At 35.3% G+C, this 27,953-nt stretch overlaps 1 protein-coding gene across 3 annotated transcripts in view; it reads left to right on the top strand.

Moving 5' to 3' along the window:
* CSMD1 (CUB and Sushi multiple domains 1) overlaps positions 1-27,953 on the top strand; it is a 1,051,612-nt gene that overhangs the window by 323,814 nt on the left and 699,845 nt on the right. For all 3 annotated transcript variants that reach the window (XM_031504428.3, XM_021551131.3, XM_085576363.1), the window contains one exon: positions 2,400-2,512. In XM_031504428.3, coding sequence (XP_031360288.2) covers positions 2,400-2,512 — 113 coding nt within the window. The remainder of the gene's footprint in view (positions 1-2,399; positions 2,513-27,953) is intronic.

Below are 27,953 nucleotides of genomic sequence, written 5' to 3'. Positions count from 1 at the left end.
CTCCCATCTCCCTTACCTGGCCCAAAACCCAGCACACATATAACTCCTTGTCCCCCTTGGATAGGCGGATGTGCAAACCTGGCCTGGCAAAGCACCCTGCTGCCTCCACAAATGGCAAGAACGTTTTAAGTCATTAACCATTAACATTCTAGTCTTTCACACTTGTAAGTCTGCAAAACCTTTAAGTGCACTAAATTAGGGTATAAAAGAATATATTTATCTTCCTTTAATGTGAATTGCAATGTTAGCCTAAAGAATGATCTTCTGGTGTTTGGCTCCTAAGAATCTATATTGTAGGAGTGACGCTTATTGTAGCAGAATCAAAGCAGGTTGGTGTAGAACTCATACCAAGAATTCAGGATGTCCACTCACAGCTCAGATAAGTTAATTTATATTAACCAAATCGAGACCAAGCAGAGAAAACAGGAATGAGGAGCAAAAGCTTTGTAGTTCTGCACTGATATAACTTTTTTTTTTTTTTTTGGTCTTTTTATTATGGGGTCTTTTTTTAGTTCTCCCGTGCAGTGTGAAATGTTGAGGCTAGCTGCTTCTGACTCAAGCTGATTTTCCTTTCTTCCCCTACAATGCATGCTAGTTTCCTGTAATTTAGCAAGAAATGTTAGATGCAGTAAATACTTTTAGTACTATCCAGAAAAACTCCAAAGCCCATCCCTTAAAACAAGAACTCTTTGAATCATTTCTCAAAGAAGAGCAAGACATATAAGATCAGAAAATACATACCTAAGTTAAAAATTAACTGTCAGAGAGTACACTCCAGATGTAGGGCAGAAGAGATAAACACTCTAATTTTTTAAATAGAACAAGAGGCACATTTCCCTAAAAACTGCAATGTCTAGTGAAGGTGAGAGACCATACAAAAGCATGAACATAAGATGTGGCAAGCCTTATGGTAGTTCTGCAGTTTGAAGACTAAAGGGGAAAATCAACCTGGTTATTTCTGGAATTGGAGTAAATGAGGTGGAAAAGAATAGGAATATTAGGTTGACAAGTACATAGAAGGTAAAAAGATTAGAGTAAACAGCTAATTACCATATGGGAGAAAATGCTGTTTAAAATGAAAGGGAAAAAATGCAGAAAGCTTTTTGATTACTTGTGTTGCCTTGACTGTATGCTTTTATCTGTATTTAAAGCAGCTCTTGCTTTGATCTCTTCTATTTGTTTTCCAAAGCTCAAAATTGGCAAGAGATGGGGAATCACCTGACTGGTGCAATTGAAGCATGGAGTTCCTCCTATGTGTTTTTATATATGAAAGTGGTCTTTAAAAAGCCTAATTTTGCAAAGAACATCTAGTTCAGTGACACTGGTCTATTAGTATATTGCTTACGGTTATTTCTCTTCTGTAGTTCTGGATGCCAATTAATGACCTATAACTTAATTGTACCGTAAATTGAAGGGACAAGATGTTTTCTTGTTTATGTTTTTGTTTTTTTTCAATGATCTGTTTCAATGTCCAAGAAGCTTTTTCAGGGTGAAACCAGAAAAAAAAGCTGGTTTTCTGGCGGGGTTATCCTATACAGTTATCCTATACATACTTAATCACATATCCCTGCTACACGATATAGAAATTAACTAGTGATCAGCAAAACTACCAGTATAGGATCTTTTTGTGGGACAGTAATAGTGTCTTATATTTTACTTACAAGAAATTAATCATTAAAAAACATCTCACTAGTATCAGCCAGGTATAACAAATTGTGTTTAGTGATGTTTTAATAAAGGATTTAAACATTTTTCTTTAATCAATTTTACCCTCAAAAATATCCAGATTTTAGGAAATTGTCTTATAATCAGTATTGCAATGTAATTTTAGCTTATCCAAAATTCCATTTTTTATGTAAAGGCAAGACTACTAGTAAGAGGGGAAATGTAAGGTAATTTTTTCTAAAGCTGTTAAATGGAAGTGTGGAGGTTTGTGTGTTTTCTAGTCAGTTAATATTTTTCACATTGAGCATATGACAGCCATGGTTTTTCTGGAGCAGTACCAGGAGGATATACAGGATAGTCTAAGCTATGTCAAATTGTAGGAAATATCTCTGAGTGAGTCAAGACCTGAGTTTCTACTTCTAGGTGTCCTAAATTTACCTGTCTTCATCTTAAAATGAATCCTAACACAGAAAAAAAAAGGTCCTCAGTAGGTACAAACAGGTCTTTCTTTCATTATTTTCTGGAGAACACATAGATGTGTTAATATAGGAGAGTTTTAAAGGTCAAGGACACATTTGAAATTTTGTAGTGAGTGTTTAGAGATGCATCAGGGTAAAGTCCATGATGTGTTTGCAGTTCAGATGTAAAAACATTATGTTTATCATAATGCTCATCACATCTACTGATGGGCTTTATTATAAAATGTTAGTAATTTTTGCCTTTTTATTACACAGGTTATCTGGATTTCAGCTTCCATCATCTATTGTGAGCACAGGATCTATCCTCACTCTCTCTTTCACCACAGATTTTGCTGTCAGTGCCCAAGGCTTCAAAGCTATCTATGAAGGTAAGAACTCTCCTTACTGGGTGTTCATTATACTTAATACATGCTTTTCATGTTGAAATGTGATGCTTCAATTCTATTTGGGATTTGAGTAATCAGCTGGTATTGCATTAACTGTGGGATATATTTTGTAGCATATTTAAAATGGTACTTTATTATGGACATAGTTTTGAATTTTCAATTGAATTTAAACTGATTCTTTAAATTAAGTAAACTAAAGTGCAGTTTCTGATGGGATTTTTAAATGAAATTTGTTAGGTCTCTAAAGCTGGATTCAGAGATGGATTCATTTAAATGGTTTTCTTATTATTTCCTAATTTCTTTTTGAAGCATCTTTAGGGAATATCTAACTTAAGGGGTGTAATGATAAAAATGAGAGAAAATATGGGTCCTAAATGGTCATGGAAATGAATCACTAATCTTTTCCTTGTGGAAAATTAAAAAGATGGCAATAAAAAAAAATATATATAAAATTAAAAACAAACAAAAATACAGTTGAAACTTACTCTATGGAAGGTGTAAGACTGCAGTGAAGACTAAAGTTCTTGTCAGAAATAAGACCAAGCATTTTTTGTATCTACCAAGAATTATACTCATTAAAATGGAATGATACCTTTCGTACAGCTCAAAGTATTAAGGAAATGATTTTATGAGAACTGAAGCTTTTGTTTGGGAAAGTTAACAGGTACAGTGATATTAAATCACTTGCTTGTTGGATTATAAGGGTGTTTTTGGTGTAATTCAGGATTGTTTTCAAACTGAGTGTGTGGTGTTGCTTTGGTTGTTTTGAGGTTCTGTGTGTGTTTGGATTTTTTTCTGCTTTTTTATTTATTTATTTATGCATGGTAAATGCAGGGCTTCTAATACTTAAAGTTGTAGAAGGCTCATTTTTAGTTTACTTCTCAAACTCCAAGTTATATTTTCTATGGTTTCATAGATCTAATCCTTGACTGATAGTGTTTATTCTGAAAAATATAATTATTCAAGTGCCTGAAATGTTTTTATGATGCAGTTGATGTGGAACTGAATGTAGAAAGTAGTACGGTTTGATGGTAGCTCTTCACCAGGAACAGAACTTGCAAGTGTGTAAATCCATTACACTGGTCACCACTTTAGAGAAAGTCACAGTACCTTAGAGACCACAGGTACCTTCAGATGCCTGGTGAGCTTTGATCATGTTTTTCTAGGACTGTTGAAACTCTACCTTCCTTTCTTGACAATGACAAAATCTACTCCCTGTTAAGATATAGCATTCTTTCATATCTCATTAATGTTTTGAAATGATAGTGTTTTTTAAAGTCTCTTCTTGAATTCAGTATGCATATTGAGTGGATTACAGAGGTGTGAAAGACAGAGGCAAAGGAGGTGTCATGAGTAGCACAAACTTCTTTGTTTTGAGCGTTTTGTCTTTGGGTGGGTAGCTCACAGTATGTCTCTCCTTGGTAGCTATTCCCCCCTTCCTTTGTCCCTTAAAGCCTTAACACCTGGTAAGTTGGCTAATCAGTCTCTTATTTTTTAACTAATATGGGGGCTGTGAGAAGACTAAGTTTCATTGCCATAGCGTTTATAAACTTTACTAGGTAAATTGAAAAAGAACATCAGAAATTATGAACACACCAGGAAATGTTTTTGTTGCCTCAATAGGAAGCTTTCTGCGCACCTCTATTATGCTCTCCTATGAGATGCATGCAATAGCATATTTCATCCTTTGATGCAATCTGAGCAGTTTGTTTTTCGTATTGAAGAGCACAGTGAAAAAGGCTAAAGGACATCTCTTGACTGTCAAGTTAGGAGCACATGCATGGAGCTACAGGCTGTAATATAATGACACTTCCTGCTGGCCTACTTTCTTGTAAAACCCCCAGCAGGAAGAGCTGTAATTAACAGTGACAGACAGCACCACTTTCTGGTTAAGTAACACTGCCCCCTTTCAGATTTAGGGCTGTAAACCTGGCATTGTCAATAAACTTTAAATTGATGTCAAAATGTGACATCCAGCTCTGGAAAAAGTGGTGACTGTCACTCAAGTGACAGCATTGCAGTCTAGAGACAGGCAGTGGGTACTGATGATTCTAGAAGGAATTGTGACAGTGAAGGGTTAGGTGTTTTTCGTGGAGGCTTGGAGTGATTTCTGCAGCAACAGCCAGCGGATTTGTCCCATGGTTTAAGAACTTCTATAACTGTTCCCTGGACTACCTGTTTTTAATAGTGACAGCTGCTGGCTTCTACAATTTTTCTTGTGTATCATAAGCCATATTTGCAGCTTCACACATTTCTAGAGTAAAGTTCTGGGCACAAATATTCAGTCTTGCCTACAAAAGGAACACAGACACTATATAAACAGTTTGTTAAATACACTTATATTTAGACAGTAAGGTGTTTTTTTTTAAAGATATCTCCCTATTGCTGCTAAAGGACAAATCTGCTGTTTGTATCTATTGAAATATTTCCTAGCGTATTTTCTTTTGCCTTAAGGCCTTTGCCTAAGCTGGAACTACCAAAAAAGGCTGGAGTAGGGGATGTGATTTTAGGACAGGTGTTAAGTTCCTCTAGGACACGGGAATACAGACCAGATATTACCAGTAAGTAGAAGCCTTTATAATCTCTCTGCCAGCTACCCATCCCTGGCTAGTTTGCCTTCCTAAACTATATGATTATCCGTGGTTTTGGCCAGCTCTTTCATTCCTCTCTTGAGTAAGTGAATTACTGTTCAGTTGGAAGCAAGGGGAGCATTGAAGTGCTGCTGAATGCTGCTGCCAACTGAGAGTTTGGGATATTATGGGTTCAGGATGCAGAGTTTGAAAAACTCAGTAGGGCACTAAACCAGTAAACAAGGCAAGTGAACTCCTTCAATGGTGATCAAATGGTCTCTGAAGTTATACCCATACCCCTAGCAGAGAGAGAAAATTACACCCTCACCCCTGGACTACAATTCTGACCTGTGCCTTTTACTTAAGTGTATTCTTCATTTATAACCTCAGTTATAAATGACATAACTGGATACTTTGTGTTTTTAAAATGTAGAAATAAGAATGAAGCTAGTGAAACCACATTATGGCACTGTAAGCTTTTGAATATTGCTGGTATTTACATGACTTAGCCTGGTGTCAACCATATACCGTGTGGATATTAACATTAATTAAATCAGGTCTTTGTGGCAGTAGACCTGAGAGTTTAGCAACACTGATGTAGTTGGGCAGTTACTGAATTCTTAGGCTGAAATGTAGGTTTCTTTACTGGTTCATTCTTTCACCAGATTTATATGTGTGTTTCTGAGATTTTTAGCTAATAATACTTTAATTTTTCTCAGTGATCACATTAACTCTCTGAGTTCTGGTACTGGTGGAAACTTTAACTGTTTTTATTTTCTAGAAATAAAATTATCTGTGGAAGTTTCAAACATCTAATTATATCAGTAAAAAGAACTATGAACTTCAGAAGTAGTACATTCAGTTTATAGCTTCAGTCATCTTAAACAGTAAATTATTTATTGACCATTACAATCACCGTTTCATATATAATAATTTTTTAGCAATGTAATTGGACAATTGAGGGATGGCACCTCTTTCTGTATATGTATTTGTTTTTTGTAATTGCAATGAAATCGTAGGAAATAGGTTTAAGCTTTGCAGGGACTGCAGAAGGAGAAAACAAAGTACCTGGACTTGTGCAATTTTGCTTAATTTCCTGGTAAAATCAGCTTAATTCCTACTTTTCTAGAATGAATTTAACAAGCCATTTTTTAAAAAGGTGCTTTGAGGGCTACACACAGAATTCAAAAATCAGAATTGCTGTATCATTGTAGTAGTTTTCTTTGGAAAGTTAGAAGTATTCCTCCCATGCAGAAAACTTGCTTATGTTTGGCAATAGAGACACCTGCTCTTTAAATTACAGCAGTATCTGAACTGTTATACATAGTTATAATTTGATGGTCTTTCTTCTATTAAAGTACCATGGCCTGCCTTTCAGAGAATCCAACTGTCAAGTGGAAAAAAATTAGAGAAAGTACAAAACTAATTTCACAGTGTGTTCCTAGTCATCAACATAAAATGAAACATCATGGGGTTTAGCTTATATTTGGATACACTAGTGTCTGTTACTAAACATTAAAACATTAAGATGCCATCTAAGGCTAACAATGCTTGGTTCATTTTAAGGGTGTATTTTGGTTGGTAGGTTGGTTTTGTTTTTTGATTTTTTATTTATTTATTTATTTATTTAGTGGAGTTTTCTGATATATGTTTGTCCATACCTTTCCTTGACCTCTGTTCTACAGCAGCAGCTGTTCTGTGCCAGACAAGAAAGCTGTTCTTGTTCCTGAAGAAATTCCTGTTCTACTTGCCCGCAGGCCATATTTCCTTTTTTCTTTTGTTCTTTGGTTTCTCAAAGCTTTCTGCTCACACCCAGCATTAACATTTATACTGTCAGTCACCTCATCCTCCCTTATGCACCTTCCCAAAGCTTCTTTTTAAATCCCTTTTGACATCAACAGCAGAAAGCAATGATGCACTTCCATGGTGTATAGCCTTTGAAGAAATGTTCTGGTTTTTTCACCTCTTGCGGGTCTTGTTCTTCTTGAGTATCTGTTATGTGGTATGGGATTGTCTTGTTTAGTTGGTTTTTGTTTTGTGTTTGATTTTTTTTGTTTAGTTTTTTGTTTCGTTTTGGGTTTTTTTATGATTCAGTACTTTTGGCTATATAAAATACACAAAAAATTTGAAAAAAATTCCTTTACCAACTTAGTATGATTTTGTGAGTTTGCCAAGGTAATTTTCCCAGCACTGTCACTTTTTTCAGTTAACATGGACCCCAGTGAAGATAATGGATTTCTGGACTCAAGCTAATGTTTTTTGGGTTTTGCTTGTTTCCCTCCCTCAAGTACCAGAGTACCTTTTCTGCACTCAAGAGTAAAATTTTTCTTGACATTTGGTCATTGCTTGAACTGCTTCCCACTTGTTGTCCATGAGTCTGTTTAATGGCTGTGTAGTTTTCTCAACAAACTGATACAATGATGAGTCTGGGAATGGATGAATAATCCAATGAATAATCTGAGGCAAATATTTAAAGTTCTCAGTAGGAAGCTGAATTGGCAAGAAAATACCAACTTTATGCAACTTGTATGCATAATGATTCCCTGATATTCAGTGTGAGTAGTGTCCTGAATCTTCAACAATTGCCAGTTAATCTCTGTGGTTTAGTCATGGGTGCTCTTTTACCTATTAGACAATATTTAATTTTCATAAAATAATAGAAGATTTGAAGAAATTGTAAAAATCATCTACCTCAAAACCCCACTACCACCATGGGCAGGTAACCCTTCCGTTAGCAGATTGAATCATTGGAACAATTTTGAATGTTCCGGTGATGTGAAACTGTGAATGACTTGTGAACATCAGTAGATTAGTATATCCAGCTCAGAAAAGCTCCAAAATATTCTAATTAGTATCTAATGATGAAATTGAGAGTGGGGCAATTTGTTCTATATTCTCTTGTGTGAGTTTTGGGAAGGATTCAGTTTTTTATGCCCAAACCTGTAAATATTTTCTATTTTGCTGTGGTTTTTGGAGAAAGAAGCAGTGTAAATTCTCTTAATTTAGTATTTTTAATGTTAAAGGCACAAGCCACCTTTTTCTTAGCTTTTCTTTGATAAGAAAACTTAACTAACATCAATGCTTTAGTAAAATGCTGCTGCTGTTGTAATATTGACAGTTTTTTCTATTAGTGTAATTTGCCATTAGGCCTTTTAATAGGCCAATACATTTCTATTTTTAGTTACATCTATTGCTATTTTAGTAGTCTGTTCTTTTCAAACTGAGAAGTTTGTTGAACCTTTTATCAAAGTGTGTTGGTGTATGCACATGAAGTAAATGAAAAACTTTAAACAGTGAAAGCAGAGACTGGAAAAGGACTTTCTTTTAAGGCTGAAATTTGTACTTGTACCTCTCTAGAGTGAAAGTGATTGTTTTCTGAAAATGTATTTGGGTATAGATATCCTTTGTCAACTGCAGTTCTTACAAAGGAAAATGTTTGGTTTTTGTTTTTTTTTTTTCCTTTAGCAACTTTTCTTTAAAATAACATCTTTTTGTAATGATATCATATGAATGACTGTTAATGATGACATACAGGACAGAAATCATAATGCAGTTTAAAAAAAATCCCCTGGTATTTCATGTATCACACCATGCCATAATTAGTAGCAGCAAAATCTCAGGGCGGGAGTGTAGCAGGGCTGTGAACCTGTTCTGTAAGATCTCTACTACATAATCTAGAATATAAATTCTATAGATATCAAAAGATTTTTAACAATATCAAATAATGAAAATTATTTTTAATTCTACATATATTCCGAAACCTTGTGAAAAATTGAATGCTGTATTTGTGGGGAGAGATAGGTAAAATATTCTGCTTGTGTTCTGAAGTGTATGAATTGATTAAAGGAGTGAAATTCCTTTACCTTAAATGTTGAATTTCAGCAATATTCAAAGGACCAGGAGTAAGAAATCTGGAATGCTATTTCCTTAAAATGTCCAAGGGCAAAATTTCCCAAGAAGAAGTTCTAGGAAATTCTTTCCTAGAAAAAAAAGACACTTTACTGAAAATTGTGATGGAATACACCCTACTTGAATTGTCCAAAAAATTAAATTAAATGTTGCAGGTTTTATTATCAACCCCTGAATTTTGTATCTAAAGGAAGAATGACTTTTATGTTATGCTATGACCATTATGTTAGTCAATTTGTAATGTATGTCAGCTGTGTTTGGCTTTCCGGCTTCCACACAGGCTAAATCTTTCCTTAATGAGGGAAAGACATTCTTCCTGTGGCTGGTAGACCTTGCAAAAGCAATTACATGTTTCAAGATAAGTTCTTGGAACTGTCTTTTTGGATGCCTCTGATTCCAGGATTATTTTATGCCTTCTGGTGACTTACTGATCCATGTAAGAGCTACTGTGATTTTTGTTCTTAGTACTAAATTAGTTACAAACACGCTGTTGGTGGTTCATACCTTGTAATGATTTTGTGGATTTGTAGCCTCCCTCCACAAAATTCTTACTTATGATACTATCTGAGATCACAAACCCAAAGGGAAAATGTTTTTGTAAAAGTGGGCTTACTAGAGAGAAATATTAAGGAGCTGTTCCTCTGGTACTATGAGGTGCCAGTCCTAACCAGAATAGCACATTCTAGTGTGGAAAACAGAAGTGGAAAGTCAGTGTTGTAACAGGATTGCTTCTCTTTCTGTGTAGCCTAAAGAACTTACTACAATGGTTTCATGCTGCTGCTACATCCTGAGAGATCATCATCCTAAAACTGTGCTGATATTAATATCCCATTTCATGTTCTTTCTTTTCTGTCTTCATTGATGTGTATTCATATGACTAATATTAACTTGTGAAAAACACTTCAAGAGTTTTTTGAAATGTCACAATTATCTGAGTGAAGTCATTGCCTCATCTGAATGAGTATTAAGGTTATTGTTGTGATTTAGCCCCAGGGGGCAGCTGAGCACTGGGCTACATGCAGCCACTCGCTCACCAACCTGACAGGACAGTGGAATGTGGGAGAGAATTGGAAGGATAAAAATGAAAAAGTGTGTGGGTTGAGATAAAGACAATTTAATAGCTATAGCAAAATCTGCATGTGCAAGCAAAGGAAATTAAGGATTTAATTCACTGCTTCCTATTATCAGGCAGGTGTTCAGACATCTCCACAAAAGCAGAGCTCCATCACGTCAATGGTTATTGAGGAAAACAAATGCCGTCACTCCAAACATCCCTGAGCAATGGCAGCTCTAGCCAGACTCCAACCCTGCCTGTTTGATTGCTGAGCATGACACCATATGTTATAGAATAATCCTTTGGTCAGCTGGGGTCAGTTGTCCCAGCTGTGTTCCCTCCCAATATCTTGTGCACTTCCAGCCTAGTCATTGACAGGACAGAAAGCCTTGACATTGTGTAAGCTCTGCTCAGCAATTTCGGCAACATCCCTCTGTTATAAAAACTGTTTTCCTCCCAATTTCAAAACCCCATTCTAGCTTTGATGAAGAATTTTAATTCTGTCATAGCTGGAACCAGGACAAATGTGCTGCGTGAGCTAAAAATCCCATAGATAAGTGTTGTAGGTAGCTTAAAAAAAGAACCCAAAACAAACACAGAAAACCCCCAAAATAAGCAAAAATTAATAGAAAGAGACTAGCTTTGCCTCTCCTGTCCAAAATGCTCTAGTCCTTCTATCTGGACTTTAAAATTTTAAGTTAAAATATGTTCTATTTAAGCTGAAATTACTTCTATAAGCAAACAAGATCAAAACTTCTATAATTCTAAAATTGTGTTGCATTTTTTTTGTTATTTAAAAAAAAATAATTTATATGAGGAATTTAAGGAAAATGTCTCTTCTCCAAGAACTTTTCTGGAACAAGCCATGCAATGTGACTTAACAGAGTTGGCATTTTTGTTTGTTCAATTTTACAGCCAAATGGGATTTGGTGGAATAACTCTTCATTCATAGCCTTGCAGATTTGTTGTAGATAGAATTTAACTATGCAGCCTGTGTCCTTCCCTACTCACTGTGTATTTATCATAAGCAGCAACTGATGTGCCAAATATCAGCATGCCAGTAGTTAGAGAAAAAAGCTGTTTTCTCTTCAAACTCCATTTTGCTTGAACTTTCTGCTCTGGGCTTAGCCTTTTCCTTTTTACCAATGTGGAACTCAAAATACTGCCAGTATCTTGTGCATATTGCCAAACTACTCACAGGAGATTTTTGATGCATTTATCTATTTGGTTGAAAAATTAAATCCTGATTTCTTTGTTACTGGGTATACTCGGTAGTGCTGATTTACCTTCAGATTGTCCCAGATTAAATACAAGTGTCACTTACCTAGATTTTAGTGAATCTGACTATGACTTGATTCATTTGTGGCCTTATTTGTAAAGCAAGTTATTTTTTCCTTAGGCTGGCACAAAGTAGGGGAAATTGTAATGGGCTTTTCAACTCTCAGATAATAAAAATGCATTTCCAGCCATACCAGTTCTGGTTTTTTGTAGCCTTTATATTGCTTATAATTTTTTGTTATCTATTTTCCTTAACTGAAAATAAGATGACTTTTTATTATGAAAACTATATTTCTGCCTTTATAGAAAATTCTCTGCAGCTTACTAAGAGCTACTGTTGATAACTACTTTTTATTTATATTATTATTTATTCCTCCAATGGCAAAGATGACAGGTATTTTGTTGTTTTTTTTTTTTTGAAAAATAAAAGAAAATTGAAAAATCTCTATCTCATCTGGAATCCTTGTTTCCAGATTTTTATTCTTTTAAACTGGCAGAAGATGTAGTGTGATGCCGGGTTGAATCAGTATTTCTGGGTTCTTAGGATAGAAAATAGGAAGTTGGATTTGCTATGTTACTGTAGCCAGCAGCTCTTATCCTGATTAATTAAAGGTTGTATATTTTGCTGTGTTAGATGGATAGTTAGCATATAAATAAAGTCACATACCTTGCTTTTCATCTCCTCTTGTATAACTAAACCAATAATAATTGCACTTTGAATTACTTTGTTTTTCACATCTTTTCCATATATTGAAGATTTCATTTGCATAATTTTTCAGGTTTTCCTTTTGCAGTTTGGATAATAAGGCGGATAGATGGAACTTTACAACAAAATATACTCATCAAAACAGACATGCCTAAAGTTTTACTAAGGTGCTGACCTTGCTATCACATGATACTCACATCCATGTTTTTGTACTACCTATTGGACTACTTTGTGTATTGAATATCTAAATACTGTTTATTCACCCAAGTAATTTCATTAAGTTCATTAGATATATGTGTTGCTATAAATGAGTCTCCAAAACCATTTAGGTACTTGTGAACTCTCTATTTTGTATTTGTACCCTTTAACACTTTGAAATCTTTTATCTTATATATAGTGGAAAACGTCCTTAAACATTTCTAGAATTATTTATGTATGGAATACTTTGGAGAAATCTCGCCTTAAGGTTCTTTGAAGCTGGCTGATAGGATTGACTTGAAAAAGGCTATGGAGGCATGGAAGGTCACACAATCTCCTTGACTGTATTAGATCTGTGCCTTTCTTACACTTGCTTAACAACACAAGGCACATCTGTGTTGTGTCGGTGGATTGTAAACCTGAAGTCACAGGAAGGCTAAAGCAGCAGTTTTGGATAAGCAGAAATCTTATTTATGAGGAAAGAGTCAGCATTCTTTCTCTGTGTATCTATGGAAATCCAAAATTGTTAGAGTAATCAGTCTTGAGTATCTACTCATTCTTAGATGAGATGAAATTTTTACAGAAAAGGAAAAAAGAACAAGAGGGTAGTTATAGTTGCACAAACAATTACTGGTTTCTGCTGTTTTTTCTAGTATAATACTTATCCTTCCTATGCTCATCTCTATCCCCTAGTTGATGTTTGGATTCATCAGTTTATCACTTGAGGTTCCTCTTACTTAAAATGATTTTATATGTTTTCTCTTTCTTCCATGGTCTGCAGTTCCACATACATGGTGTCCCATGCATGTTACCTACTACTCTTTTGGTTTTTTGTTACTCCTAAACCCTGTTTTGTCTGGATCTGCATTTCTGTAGTTGACTATGAGTGAGTTGTTCATAGTTGTGGGCTCTCTAATGCTAAGTCTTTGTCTCATCTCTTATTGGTCCTGTACATGTATTTCCCTTTATCCTGGACAGTATCCCTTATCTCTACTTCTCAAAGACTCAAAGCAGGCTTGTATTTCTCTGAACCATGTCATTCTGCCAGTTGCAAAATCCTTCAATCTGCATAGACTGTTTGCAAGGGCTATTAATTTAAAACTCTGGTTATACTATCAGAAAAAAGGAAGGTAAAAATAAAAGAAACCAAATTAGCCTTAGACAGCCAGTCAATTAGAGAAATTGCTATTGCAGCTAAATGAAGTAAAGCAAAGCTGCAGGCAAGTTTGAGAATTTCATGCAGGGTGAACCTGACTGTAGCAAGAATCAGTCCTGAGGCCTTGCAAGCCCTTTACAAAGCTTATGGTCTGTTACTGAGGATGGCAGTACTGGATTAGAGGGCTTCACAGTCATAAATCATGGCATGCATAAAACATTTACTTCTTCTGCTACAGCTTTAGTTTTCAAAATTGCCTGTTTTAATCAAAGTTTTCATTAGAAGTCTCCAGAGAACTGTTGACTGTGAAATCCTTGCCTGGTCCATGTACTGCCCAGCACATAGGGTGACCCTTGCCTGACTAGCTCCTTAAATTTGTGATAGCTGGATAGAGCTATAATGATTAAATATTTCAAAAGCCAATTAACATTAGAGGCCTGTGTTAATAATAGAAAAATAATCTCAAAGCAGAAGTGTCTGTTTGCCTTGACTTTGCAATTTGAATACCTTAGCTGTCTATAAGTTGAGCATTTTAATAATAAAATAGTTTGGTTTGGAAGGAACTTTAAAGACTAGCTAGTTCCAACCGCCTGCAATGAGCAGGGACATCATTTTCTAGATCAGATTTCTCAAAGCCCAGTCAAACCTGACCTTGAATGCCTCCAACATTGGGACATCCACAACTTCCCTGAGCGACCTGTTCTAGTGTTCACCATAATCTTGTAAAAGATGTTCTTAAGTCTAATCTAAATCTACAAAATGCTTTAAAACCTTGTCACTCTCCCTAACACTTCAGACCTTGTTAAAGAGTTTCTATCGTTCTTATAATTTAGGTATTGAAAGACAAGGTGGGATCTCCTGGAACCTTCTCTATGATAAACAACTCAAACTCTTTCAGCCTTTCTTAACAGGAAAGGTGTTTCATGGCCTGCCCCTGGACCTGCTGTAAGAGATCTGTGATGTTCTTGAGGTGGTACCATCAGACCTGGATGCTGCATTCTTGTTGGGGTCTTACAAGACCAGAGGAGGAAGAGATAATCCCCTGCCTCACCCTGCTGGTGACACTGCTTTTGGTGTAGCTCAGGATATGGGGTGGCCTTCTGGCCTGTAAGTACACATTGCCTGCTCACATCTAGGAATGTGTACTTACAGGCATCCAGGCATCTTATTCACTATTATTCCTGGATCGCTCTTCACAGGGCTGTTCTCAATCCATTCATTCTTTAGCGTGCAGGGCAAGTGCCCTGTGACCTAGTTGCAGGACCTTGTACTTGGCCTGATTGAATTTCATGAGGTTTCCATGGGCCTATTTGTGACATCATCATTTTGGATGATACCCCTTTTTCAAGAGTATCAACTACAAAATTCACCTGCTGAGGCTGCACTTGATCACGTGTCCTTAATAAAAGTATTGAGCAATATCAGTCCTGATATGACCCATGAGGGGCACCTCTTGTATTCATCTTTATTTGGACAGTAAGCTGTTGACCACCATCTTTCGATGCAACTGTCTACCCACGTTGTTCTCCATTGACTGGTCCATCCATCAAACCCACATCTTTCCAAATTATAAGTGAGGAAATTTGGGGGGACTGTATCAAACATCTTGCAGAGGTCGAAGTATTGCTTTGAGGTTCAAGGACTTGAAAGATGAGGGAAGAGCTACTGAGGGAAGAGCCAGTGAAAACAGAGACAAAAAAAAGTCATCAAGTAGCTCAGTCTCTTCATTGTCCTCAGGAGGAATTTTTTCAGGGAAAGGGTGGTTAAACATTAGAATGGACTACCCATGGAGATGGTGGAATCACCATGGAGGTGTTCAGGAAATGAATGGGTATAGTACTTAGTGCCGTGGTCTAGTTGACAGCAAGTGGATCAGTTAAGGGTTGGATTCCATGATCTTAGAGGACTTTTCCAACCTAAATGATTATATGATTCTTGTTTTATTGGGGGAGTACAGTTTCTTTTGTCTTCTTTTTCTGATTAACACACCTACAGAAGCTGTTCATATTGTTCTCACGCCTTGCCAGATTCAGCTCCAGCTGTGCCTTCCTTTGCTTTCCTGATCCCATCCTTCCATTCCCAGGTTCCATGCCTATATTCTTCTCAGGATTTGTGTCTGCTTCTTAATCTAAGATTTAGACCATGCACCTGTTTGAACTTTAGTAGAAATATGTGCTTCATCTCAATGGAAATCCCTCTTACTTGGAACATAATTTGAGAATGCTATCTTATTAGATAATTTTTAATTATTCTACATATTTGAGTTCTTTGGTTCTTTGTAAATCTTTCATTTTGGAGGCATAAGAGAAGTCAGGAAACTTTCTAAAACAGAGTGGGTCAGGCTCTCCCATTACTGTTTTGAGAAGATAAATTGGTTTTTGGAGCCAAAACTTATGAGAAAACTGTAATCTCTGCTGCAAAATGTGTGAAATTTTGCTGACTTCTTAGAAGATACAGCAAATTTAATGTACACTGCATATGCACTTTCCTGGTGGCAGCAGAGGAAAACTTGCACAATCATCCTCTTTGAATTTCTTGGGTGACTGTGGGTACCTTGTAAGTGAAGATGTCTCCTAAACTGACTGGAAATTAGATTTGGGCCTGCCTGGGTTTTTACCTTCCAATACAGCATGGCTGTAACAAAGAAGCTGTGGGGCTTTTTGATTTTGATTTTTTGGGAGGTTTTTTTTTGTTGTTGTTTTAGTTTGGTTTTTGTTTTTGGTTCTCTGGGTTTTTGTTTTTTTTTTACTAATAGCTTCCATGGCTTTAAAATCTTATTCTGCATATATGTATTTAAAACTGTCAATTTTAATAAAGTTCTGAGAATGTGCATTTTGTGGAAAAATTAGTTTAGCAGTGAGTGACTGGACAACTGTAGGATACTGCAGTTATCTACAATGCTGTCAAGTCAGCTCTTCTGTAAAGCAAACGGCAACAGTGATTCAGTAAAAGAAAATGCAAAATATTTCAGTGCTGCTTGTTTGATCCATCTTCACCTGGACAAAAAAAAAAGCTTTTCCAACATTGGGTTGTTGTGGTGTGTGATTTTATTTGGTTGGTTGTTTTATTCTGACTTTAATAATGATGAAATATAAATGAAAAATACCTTATTTAGCAAAAGAAGTCTTTAAATGAAAGAAGAACCCCCCACCCTGAATGTGGTGGAGTATGTATCATGGAGTATATGGTGGAGTATGTATGGTGGAGTATGAGTGGAGTTCAGTTTGTTTGCAGATAATTATTTTTCTGGGAGCCTCACCAGAATTCTAAGACAACTGCAAACACTAAAGATTACTTCTCTTAGCCTACTGCATGCTTGTTAGTAGTGGGTTTTAATAATGTTTAAAATGTAGCTTTCAAAATAAAATTGAGAATAAAACAAAAGTTAAAATATTATTCTCTGTTGCATGATTTGCAAAATTAAATGTCATAATTGCCTTTTAAAAGGCTAAAGCAGAGATTTTTTTTTTTCAGTGCTTAGGTCATACTTATCACTTCAAAGCCATTTTAGGGATTTACCTGCCCCTCAAATTTTCATTTTGTTATTTTTTAGACTTAAATAATAATAAAAAAAACCCTAAATATTTTTCTTTAAAGATAAACTTTACATTATAAGAATTTGACTTTCTGTTTGGGCTGTGTGTGCTATGGTCTGTGTGAGAGTTAAGGGAGCATAAGTAGGAAGAAAAGAGAAAATATTCTCCTTCTAGACTTAGTTATTTCAAGCTGTTGTTCATGAAACTCATAATCAATTCAGAATTTAGTTATTCTAAAACAGTTTTTTGTGGTTTTAATTTTCTTTTCCTGGAGTACTGGTGTGAATGACAAATACAAGAAAAATGTACTGGTTGGAGTTTTTTGTCTGGGGTTTTTGTTTGCTTTTCTATTTCACTTGTTTCTATTTTCTAATATTTAGTTTGGTTTAGTTTTTTTAGGTAGAAAAATCTGACTCTACTTCTTGCACATGGAACCTCATAAGTCCTGGTTATTGCAAACTTTTCACTCAGAAAAAACAAAAATAGTAGTGGCATTTAAAAAAATTCAGACCAAACAGAAACCAAAAGAAGTACAAAACAAAATCACAAAACCCACCAAACAATAAAAACTACACACTAATTTACTAAACTCCAGGGAGTAAATACAGAATACAACCTGAATACAACCTTTGCTAGCAACTAGTAAAATGTGAGAGGAGGTATTGGTAAAAGTATTGCTGTAAACTTGGTGGGTTTATTTATTGATTGATTTATTTATTGTTTATTTTATTCTGCTACCCATTTGCTATTGGACAGACATAAACAAGGCACATACGTATTTATTTTTCCCTCCACTTCTACTATTATCAAGTGCAGATCAATTAGAGTTTGCATTTAATAAAATTGTTGTATCTACAGACCCATGTCAAAATAATACTGCATTAACAGATTTAGGAAATCACTGGTTGCTTTGTAGGCATTTTTAAAGGAAGTTTACGATTACAGTATTTTAAAAATAATTAATGGTCATGACTCCTATGTATCAGATGTCATATAGAATTCAAGACCTCACAACCATTAGTGGTTAACAAAGTTTTCTAAGACTAAGACAGTACATTGTTATAACTGGTGTAATTGTGCTCAGTCAGTTTAAAGTGTTCTCAGATGTTTTGTGGAACTCTCTCTTTCTACAGTTTAATATGGTGCAAATCAAAATATGTGAAATTAGTGGAGTAACATCACAGAAAAAAAAAATAGTTCAGAGAGCTCTCATATTATTGTCATTTTCAAGACACAGATTTTTTTTTCTTAGAATATTTTAAACTGCTGAGCTCTCTTACATCTGAGAATGACTGTTCTAGATACTGCTTATGTCAGTAACTTGCCTAGTTGTCCTAGTGCTTTTTTCAGATCAAAGTTGACATTATGAGAATATTCAAGAACTGTATTCTTTCAGTCAGTGGACCAGCCTATATTGGTACAATGGAAAAAAACAATTCTTTATTTGTAAATCCATGTGGTATATTCTAATGGTAACTATGAGAATGATGGGCCAAAATTAGTATCTGATTTTGTGTTTTGGTGCTTTTGTATTTTTTGTGCCATGATAGGTAAATTTTAGTTCAATGGAAGTACAATGCTAAAAATGTAGACTTAAAAAAAAGATAAAATTGATGCACCAAATGAGTTAATTAAGCTCTATATAATTGTGTTTTGAAGCGTCAAGACTTAACAAAACTGGTAACAAGGTTAAATTACTTGTGATACAAAATTGAAAGCAAAAAGTAGAAAATGAATTGATGAGACTGTAGGTGGCAATAAGAAGAGATTAATCCTATGAGGTCCAGGTGTTTGAGTTGAGATCAGAGGAATGAATGGTCTTGGACCTTAACAAAGCATTAAAATTAGTGGGTCTGTACAAGCTAAAAGAAACCACAAATAGGCCAGTTTTAAGTTTACCTGGTGTATACTTATGTGAAGTATTTGCATGAATATTGAATGTATTTTTAAAACACCTCAGGGATTTAAAATATATTACAAATTGTAAAAAACCCCAATTGTATTAACAAAACAGGTAGTAAACGCAAAACTATTAAACCACCTTTAATACTGTGTGAAGTGACAAAAGATAGGCTAAAAAGCTATGGTACCCTAAATTGCAGCTTATTAATATTAAATTAATTATTTTCTGATGAACTGATAGAACTGAAGAATTTTTCAAGAGAAGAAAAGAAAAACATCAGAATATAATAAATGTGAAACCTTAATTTAGATTTTTTTCTTGTTTGGCTTATATTGGGAAATAGTTTTCTTTTAAATTCTAACTTGTTTAGGGACATAGATTGGAGGCGTGAAATTGGAAATATTTAAAGCTAATTAAACATTGCAAGGGCAATTTTCTTTATCAAAACTTAGGGAACTTCTTAAAGTCTAGACAATTTATAAACTATTTAACTGAGATTTACGTTCCATTGACACTTATGGTAATGGGAATCTGTATGGACCTCTCGGGATGTGTATGATGCATAAAAGAAAAGGTTGGAGCCCATTCCTCCCCATTACCTTTTGATTAATGTTATATATATTTGGTTTTTTGTGTCAGAGAAGCAGCTCTAATACTTAAGTCCTCATCCCTCGGGTATCACAGCTATATCCAAACTAAGCATAATTCACCCCAATTTTTATGTGACAGATGCCATGACGTACTCGTTTCAATGAAGTCTTAGCTGCTTACACTACAGTTAGGTTAAAGAGGGAAAAACTGCTGCAGATCTCCCACTGTGCACTGAAGAGACAAAATGTGTGTGAGCAAAAAGTACAAATAATTGGAGAGAATAAGATCTCCACTTGTGGTTGCAGACTATCTATCATCTCTGTGGCTCAGGTTCTTCCTGTGCAGCCTTTCCCCCCTGGAGAACACAAAGCAGGCAGTATGCACACTGACAAAACACAGCTTCCCTCATGCTGGTGGTTCCCACTATGTTTTTCTCAACTTGCATTGCATATTGCCAGGAGTGGTTATGTGGCTATAGAAGCAAAAGTACTATATTCTACTAAGTTAGTGAAAGAGGGAGATTCCCTCACAGGTTAATACAAACAAGTCTGTCTTGTACTGGACAGGAGACAAGGAGAGGACAACTTGTATTGTTAGAACTCTTGATTGCATTGATTAAATAGTGTTTTGATATTGGTAGGAATTATGAGATTACTTACTATAGTTGAGGTAGACTGACACTTGACTTATCTGAAACAACTTTGGTTAGATTAGCAGGCAGATACTCTTTGCTATTTCCATATCTTTACACAGACTTCAAAATATGTGTGTATATGGAGAGCATTTCTACTGAAATGAACATCTAATGCTATAGCATCACATCAAGGTAGTCCCAATATAATCCGTTCTTACTACTTTCTGTTTAAGAACTTCACCTCAACTTTTCTCCTTAGACTTAGTTTCTGAAAAGGTTCTACTGTAAAAGTTTAATTATGGTTTTTTGTTTCTTCAGAGAGTAACTGTGAATCAATAGGTGAGTGGCCAATCAGTGGCTAAGTTCTGGATTGGTCACTTCACTCTTTCATCAGCTTATTTTGATCTATAAAAGTGCAATTAGTTTGACTCTTCAAGGGAATTTGAAATACTTTATTTAAAAGTATCACAGAAGAATAACCTTACTTGTGTGTTGTATATGGAGATATTCAATGGAACCTTAGACCTGTAAGGAATTGAGACACATAGAAGTATTTTTGTTTGTGGGTTTGTTTTTTTTTTTTTCTTTTTTTTTTTGCTACCGCATTTTAAATGGCACACCATAGCCTTCTGAATGTTGACTGGAAAAATCTAGTGGACATTGCTCCTAAATGATTACAGACTTCTCCCAGCCTACGCGATCACTTCCCTCAGCCCTTCTGTTTTATTTTTGCTAATGGTCATACATAAAGCCTCCATTTCCTAGAATATTTTTTAGTTTTGACTTATTTGTTCCTGATGACCTCAGCTGACTTCATTTTGATGTCTTAATATCCAAGAAAAATTTAGTGTTTATAATCAGAGCTCATTTGAACATTTTCCTTTCAAGGCACCTAATAAGTAATAGTTGCCTGTAAGGACACATTTCTATATACCTAGAAATCTTACATAAACTGAATTTTTATTTCAATTTTGTACAAAATTCTATAAAGATTTATTGTTTTTATAAGCTTACTATCTTAGTTTTAGATATCTTTAGGGTTGAACCACATCTAATATGTAGTGTCTACCTATAGTGAAGGAATTACTTTAATCTTAACATTCACATTCCTTCTCCTGGTTACTTCTGTTGTAAGAGATATTGAAAAGACAAACAGGGAGGTAAAGATTCTTGCTGTAAGAAATTGCATGGGTCATTAGTTAAAATGAGTGTTTAAATGGATAAATGACACCCCTTCAGATTATAAACACAGGCCTAAATTATTAAAAATGCATAACTCAGCACAGTTTTATGATCACTAGTTGGGTGTTCAACCCCTAGCTGAAACACAAAACTGAAAATCTTTTAAAGTACTGTATCATATAATTAAATTTGGTTGTTATAACATCTGATACATTATACTATGAAACCTGTCTGATACTTGCATTTATACTGAAACATGTTAGAGTGAATAATATATTACTCCTTATATTTAGAGAACTTAGGAATTAACACCAAAATACGTGGGAATTTATGCCTGCCTTCTGTTACTTCTCTTGCACACAAAAAGTAGAAAGCCAGGATTGAGTTATAAAAAGACATATGCATTGTGACATTAATAAAGAAATTAATTCTGATATTTTGAACTATGTTCTTGCTGCAAAAAGACTTTGAGTTTTGATTAAACTCTGTTTCTTCCCTTATTGTTCTTCAGACCGTCATGTATATTCATATAATTATAAAGTGTGCCTGCAAATTACTTAATTACTCATCCAAACTTTATTTTTTTAAAGTGTGTTTGGAATGGCAGGAGTTAAAATTTTTAACTTTTAATTAGGTAGGTTGGCTGCTATACTTTGTGAATGCTAAACTTAATATGGCATTGATTGCAATTCCTCTTTTACTGAGAAGCTACTGAGACTGAAGTTAGAGTAATCTAATCTTCTGTGGGGACCCAAGCAAAATACTCCACATAGTTGTACAATTTCTTTCCCTGAAGTTAAAAATTCAGAACAAACTGTGGAAAGCCTTAGAGTCCTTTATGATTTGAATGATACAAAGAGGCTCTTGTGTAACTGTTGATGTGCAGTTCTCATTCTGACATGTAAGTGGACTTCTCCTGGGATCCCTTTTACAATTGAACAAGCCAGAAACCAATTAAACAGATGGTGATCCTCCCTTCTTTCTGCAGGAGCTTGCACAGCAGCATCAAACCACCAGGGAATAGCAGAATGCATCTTCTGGTGGGAGATTGCTCTTGAAACACAAAGATCATGCCTAATTTTCAGGCAGTGTTCCATTTTGAGATATGTTGTATCTCTGTTCTACTTTTTCAGAACAAGTAGATTGTGGTCTGTTGGATGACTTGTAGATACTGAGCACCAGGAGCTATATAAAAATACTGTTAGGTGAGTGGCAGACAGTTTTTAAATCAGCAAAGTGATTTGCCATCAAATGAAGTGATGGGCTGAGTGATATCCAAAAATATCTCTGCTCTGGACTGAGAACTATTCAACACTTTTGGAAGCAGCCTGAGGAAGAAATAGGTACCATTGCATTGCAAATTGCATTAAAGTAGCTGTATGACCAGGATATAACAGTATAAGCATATACAGGGGAAATTATCTGAAGAAAAATAAACTCTCTGAACAAATAGGATGGCAGTCAGAAAAGGAGTGACAAACTTTTTTACTTTTATATAGTTGGAATGTTTGTATGTATACTACACATTTCAGGAGAGACCAGGTAGAAAGCATTACCCTAGGAGACAGTTTGAAAGATTGTAATGGATCATGAGTGAGCATCATTCTACTGAGGGGAAGAATCAGTGCTACAGTTAGAGGGAGAATAAGTTTAAGAATTCTGAAATACTCTTCTGTATCTTCCTGCTAGAGGCTTGCATCTTACTCTAGGCAGCAAAATTCCAGAAACATGTAGACAAAGAATTTCCAGAGAACAGCAGCAGAAATAATGACAGAGCAAGATGACTTAACTGAAACTTTGAAAGGAAATAATTCTCAAATCTCAACAAGAGTTAGAGTTGGTAGTCTTTATATATGTAAAAAAATAATAGTATGAAAAGGAATTCAAATTACCTTTCACACATCTGCTCCAGGCAGAAAGAATAAGCATCATTCACTTTTATCTTACATATAGCTATGAAGTTCCTTATTTAGTAGTGTGACAGTTAAAATTTTTTTACCTTCATTCTTGAACTGTCATTAAAGGGCTACTGCTGTTCTAAAAACTGTATGTGTATGGAGCTGCAATAGGAAACATAAGCTGAAATCGACTCTCATTTCAGACAGAACATGAAATCAAAATTTTCAAATGCACAAAAACATGACTCCAAGAAAAAAGAAGTTAAATCTTCTTTCAACCCCATGAGGGGATGGGCAGACAGTGGGAAGGTGGAAAGTGAGAAAACTGGGTTGGTTGAGAGTTCATTTTCATCATAGTATCTTAGTACCTATTAAACTATCTCAGCCAAAACCAGCATAACCTTTTCCTGAGTCTTTAATCTTGCTTTATTCACTACGCTTCAGATGTGGCAACAAATTTAAAAAAATTGCATTGTTTCTAAGTTGATCAATTAAGTATTAAGTTTTTAAAACCAGTATTAGCTGGATCTTAACACACAGTGATGCTAGTAGAAATTCTCCTGGGGAATAATGGTTAGTACTGTATTTAGCTTTTTTGAAATTTATGCTCTTAATTGGCAAGGTTTTTTTTCTTAAGGAGCTATTCATATGGATGCATTTAAGTATATGTAGGTTATGTGGGTAGAAATTGTGCCTGCTAATGCAAAATTTTTTTCTTCTTAAGACTGCAACTTTTTCACTCCTGTCTGGCTAATCCTCATATTTAAAATACCACAAAAGGTATATTGTTAATTGCAGCATAAAGGGAGGTATTATACTAAAGATGCTTCCCCAACTGTTCAAGAAAACAAAAGAGAGAAAAGAAAAATCTTATTAGAAGACTTATTTAGGTTTTTGAATTTTTTTCTCACAAGGATTTAAAAGTTACCATATATTAGTTTTCTTGTTGTAGGAATGTCTTTACAGTATTTTCTCTGATTGCTTATGCAATGCTAATAAATGAGAAGATTAATATAAAAATATATTGATTTGATGACTTAGTAGATGTGATTTTTGTAGTCTTACTCTGCAACTTCTTTCATATGATTCTTTAATTAAACAGCTCAGATCATCTGGATGAAGTCCATAAATATTTATATCATTTGGAGAATATTTGCCACAGGAGGATGCTTCTCCTTGTGTAAACTGGTGTGAAAGTTTACATAAAATAACACAGATGGACAGAATCAATTAGGTTGGAAAAGACCTCTGAGATAAGAGTCCAATCTTTGAATGCTACCTTGTCAACTAGATCATGGCACTAAGTGCCACATTGCTTCTTTCTTTAAACAGTTTCAGGGGCAGTGTTTCTGTCACCTCCCTCAGTGCCTTTTCCAGTGTCTGATCAGCTTTTTTTACAAAGAATTTTTCTAGTGTCCAACCTCCCATAGTGCAGCTTAAGACCATGTCCTCTTGCTCTGTCATTAGTTCCCTGGGATGAGAGACTCATCCCCTACAACCTCCTTTCAAAAATTTGGAGAGCAATGTCACCTGAGCTTTCTTTTTTCTCCAGCCTAAACAACCCCAGCTCCCTCAACTGCTCCTCACAGGACATATGCTCCACACTCTTCACCAGCTCCATTGTCCTTTTCAGGAGTCACTCCAGCACCTCAATGTCCTTCTTGAAGTGAGGGACACAGAACTGGCACTCAAGGTGTGGCCTTACCTGTGCTGACTATAGGGGGGAAGCACTCCTTTAGTCCTGCTGGCCCATTGTTCCTGATACAGGCAAGAATACAACTGGCCTGCTTGTTTACCTGGGCACACTGCTGGCTCCTGGTCAGGGGCTAGCAGTTTCACCACTTCACCCTTCTGTTCAAAATGCAAAAAATTACAATGCCATGTTGTGTTAGAATATTGTATATACGTATTTTGCTTCTATTCTACTTTCCATAGGAAGTAAAATAGGTTGGATATGGTTATTTCAACAGTGAGCATAACACTCCCAGTTGGGAAAGGTGATACAGCAGTGTGGCCATGAACTCATTACTAGGTAGGGGCATGAGGCTTCAGGGGAAATGACAACCAATATTTCACCACTCCCATTTTAACACATACAGAAGGAGTGATGACACCAACCAGGGGACATTATTTTTGCTTAAGTTGCTATTTAGGTGGCTTTGATACTGGACAAATAGCCAAAAATGTCAACAAGGACAAATATTAAATTTCTCCCCTGTGATAAACTTAAATCCCTTTCCCAGTTTAGTGTAGGGACTGGCTGGTCAAGCTGCAGCTTTGCTGAAAGAGAGCTGGTGTCCTGGCAGGCAGGCAGCAGAACATGAGCCAGCAGTGTGCACGGTGATGATGAGGGCTAATGGCCCAGTGGGCCTGTCAAAAGGAGCATAGTCAGTCAGTTAAGGAAGTAATTTCCCACTCCTGCTCCCTTTACTTAGTGTTTATTCACTTTCCTGTAGGAATACTGCATCAAATTTTTGCTCCCTTAACATGAGGAAGACATTAACAGACTGGAATGAGTTTGGTGTAGAGCTGCCAATCTGCTCCACTTACCCCGTAAGGAGAGGCTGAGGCAACTGGGCTTCCTCAGCCTTTCAGAAGAGATGGCTTCAAGGGGACCTGGCAGCAGGCTCTTAATCCCATACAGGGACATTTCCAGTAAGACAGAGCTGGGATCTTTATTGAGGGAAACAATAGAAAGGAAAGCAAATGGTCATAATGGGAAACAAAGGAAGTTCCAGATGAATAAAATAAGAGTTATGATGAAAATAGTCCTAAAAAAAGGAGTTTTAGAATCTTTGTCTTTGGGAGTTTTCAAGACCTAAGGGGAAAATGTCCTCATCAACTGGGATTGAACTCATTGTTGACTCTGGTTTTTATGAAAGTAATTGCTTGCATTTATGTAGCTTGAACTGTGTCTTCAGTGTTAATTTTATGGTAAGCTTGTTCATTCTGCCGAATGTGGATTAGATCTCTGTTGACTATAAAGAACATTTAGACAGTCTGTATCTACAGGTATCTTCATCTAAATTTCTTAATCTTAAATGGAGTCTTATCTTGAAAAGTAATACAAATCTAATCTAGGGAATTAGGACTCCCTCTTTTAAAGGAAAGAAACGGACACCTCTCAAAAGCTTTCATGTCAGTTCTCTTTGCAAACTATTTTAGTAGGAGGTGAATCACTTCTTGTGACATTTCTTTTCTGTCCCAAAAGCCTATATATAAAAAAGGAAAATCACTTTGAGATTTCAGCTTTTCACTTATCAACATGAAGATCTGCAGTACTGATTTTCAAAAATCCTAAAGAGTGCACAATTGCTTAAAATATTTATATTTAAAAATCATGTCCTTGTGTTCAACTGAAATTTGTACGTTTTTATTTTGGAAAATTTATGATAGAGTCTGAAGTCTTCCTACACCATTACGTGTTTAAATGGAAAGCCCTTGCACTGATTAACTTTGAAATATTCACTCAGGTTGACCTCTTTTGGAGCAAAGTATTCTGCTCCTTTGTACTTATAAACAATTTCATGTTTCAAAGTTTTGTATAGAAAAAAGTTTTTTTGATAATATGGAGACATAAAACAATTTTTCATTTTCCCATTTCATGTAGAAGACTTAGGTTGAGTTACTTAGTGAGGGTGAAAAAAAAAAGATTTAGCACAGCAGTTTGTGATACTTAATTATTTGCTTCACTAGGCTTCTTTGGTTTACTGAGCAATTATCTCAATTAGAGGTAGCTGCAGTTAGGGCCAAATACCAAGTTGTGCTGGTGCTTGCATTAGATAGAATGCTATAAAATACAGGTGTTCTGGTAATTCCTAATTGCTTTGTTGTAGAAGACAAGGTATTCAGCAGTAGAAATTCTCCCCATTAACTGATGGATCAAGGACAGATTTGTCATGGCAAGTAAAAAAGTGGGCTTGGTGTCCTATCTTGAAATCCTGTCAAACTCTACCACTTACAGTACACAGTAATGTCATCTGGGAGTTGTTCTGTGAGACTGCACATCCTGACTAATTTGGGAGTTGCTCTTCCAAATCAGTAGGTTCCCTCAATGTCAGATGACTTCACCAGAAGATAATTTTCTTCAAAACAGATAAAATTAAGATTGTGTCCTCTTTAACTTTAGTACTTACTCTTTTAGTACTCATTCTAAAAATGCCAATTAAACAGGAAAATCCGTTACTACTTTTTAACATAGTGAAAAACTTTGTTAAGATATGCATGTTCAAGGCATATATTTTTAGTATATTATAGTTGTGTTTGTACTCTACAGAGTGGCTAATAGAAAGTCGCTTTGGAAAATAAATATTAAAATAGTTAAATGAATTTTTGTTCATCCAAAACATAACTATCAATTTTTTTTATTTTTATTAGTTGGCTGTTCAGAAATAGTGCTTTATTTGTAGATAAATATGAAGTATTATTTAAGACATCCTTTATATTATGCAAAACTTACATGGACTTCATTTACTATTACATAAAATTTTGCCCTTGTACATTGCAACACTTCTACAGCAACTTAAAATTTAGTTTAAAAGTGTTTTTTTAACAGTAACTACTTGTGGCATGATCAAACTTATATTGAAAAAGAATTTCAGTGCTCTTCATATTTAATATTATTTTGTCTTGCTTTTCTTAATAAATTATCAATTAGTTTATCATAATTAACAAATCTAGTAGTCAAACATTAAAACTGCTTGACTACTAGATTTTCATGCATAAAATGACTGGTTTTGTAGGCTGTTGTGAGAAAATAATCGCAGGTGCTGAGAATGTACTCTTAATTCACAGGCCTTTTTTTTGTC

This window comes from Lonchura striata, chromosome 3 (genome assembly GCF_050655825.1).
Source record: "Lonchura striata isolate lonStrDom1 chromosome 3, ASM5065582v1, whole genome shotgun sequence".
Classification (NCBI taxonomy): domain Eukaryota; kingdom Metazoa; phylum Chordata; class Aves; order Passeriformes; family Estrildidae; genus Lonchura; species Lonchura striata.
The sequence above is the reverse complement of the archived record's forward strand: the minus strand, read 5'-3'. Positions and strand labels throughout refer to the sequence as shown.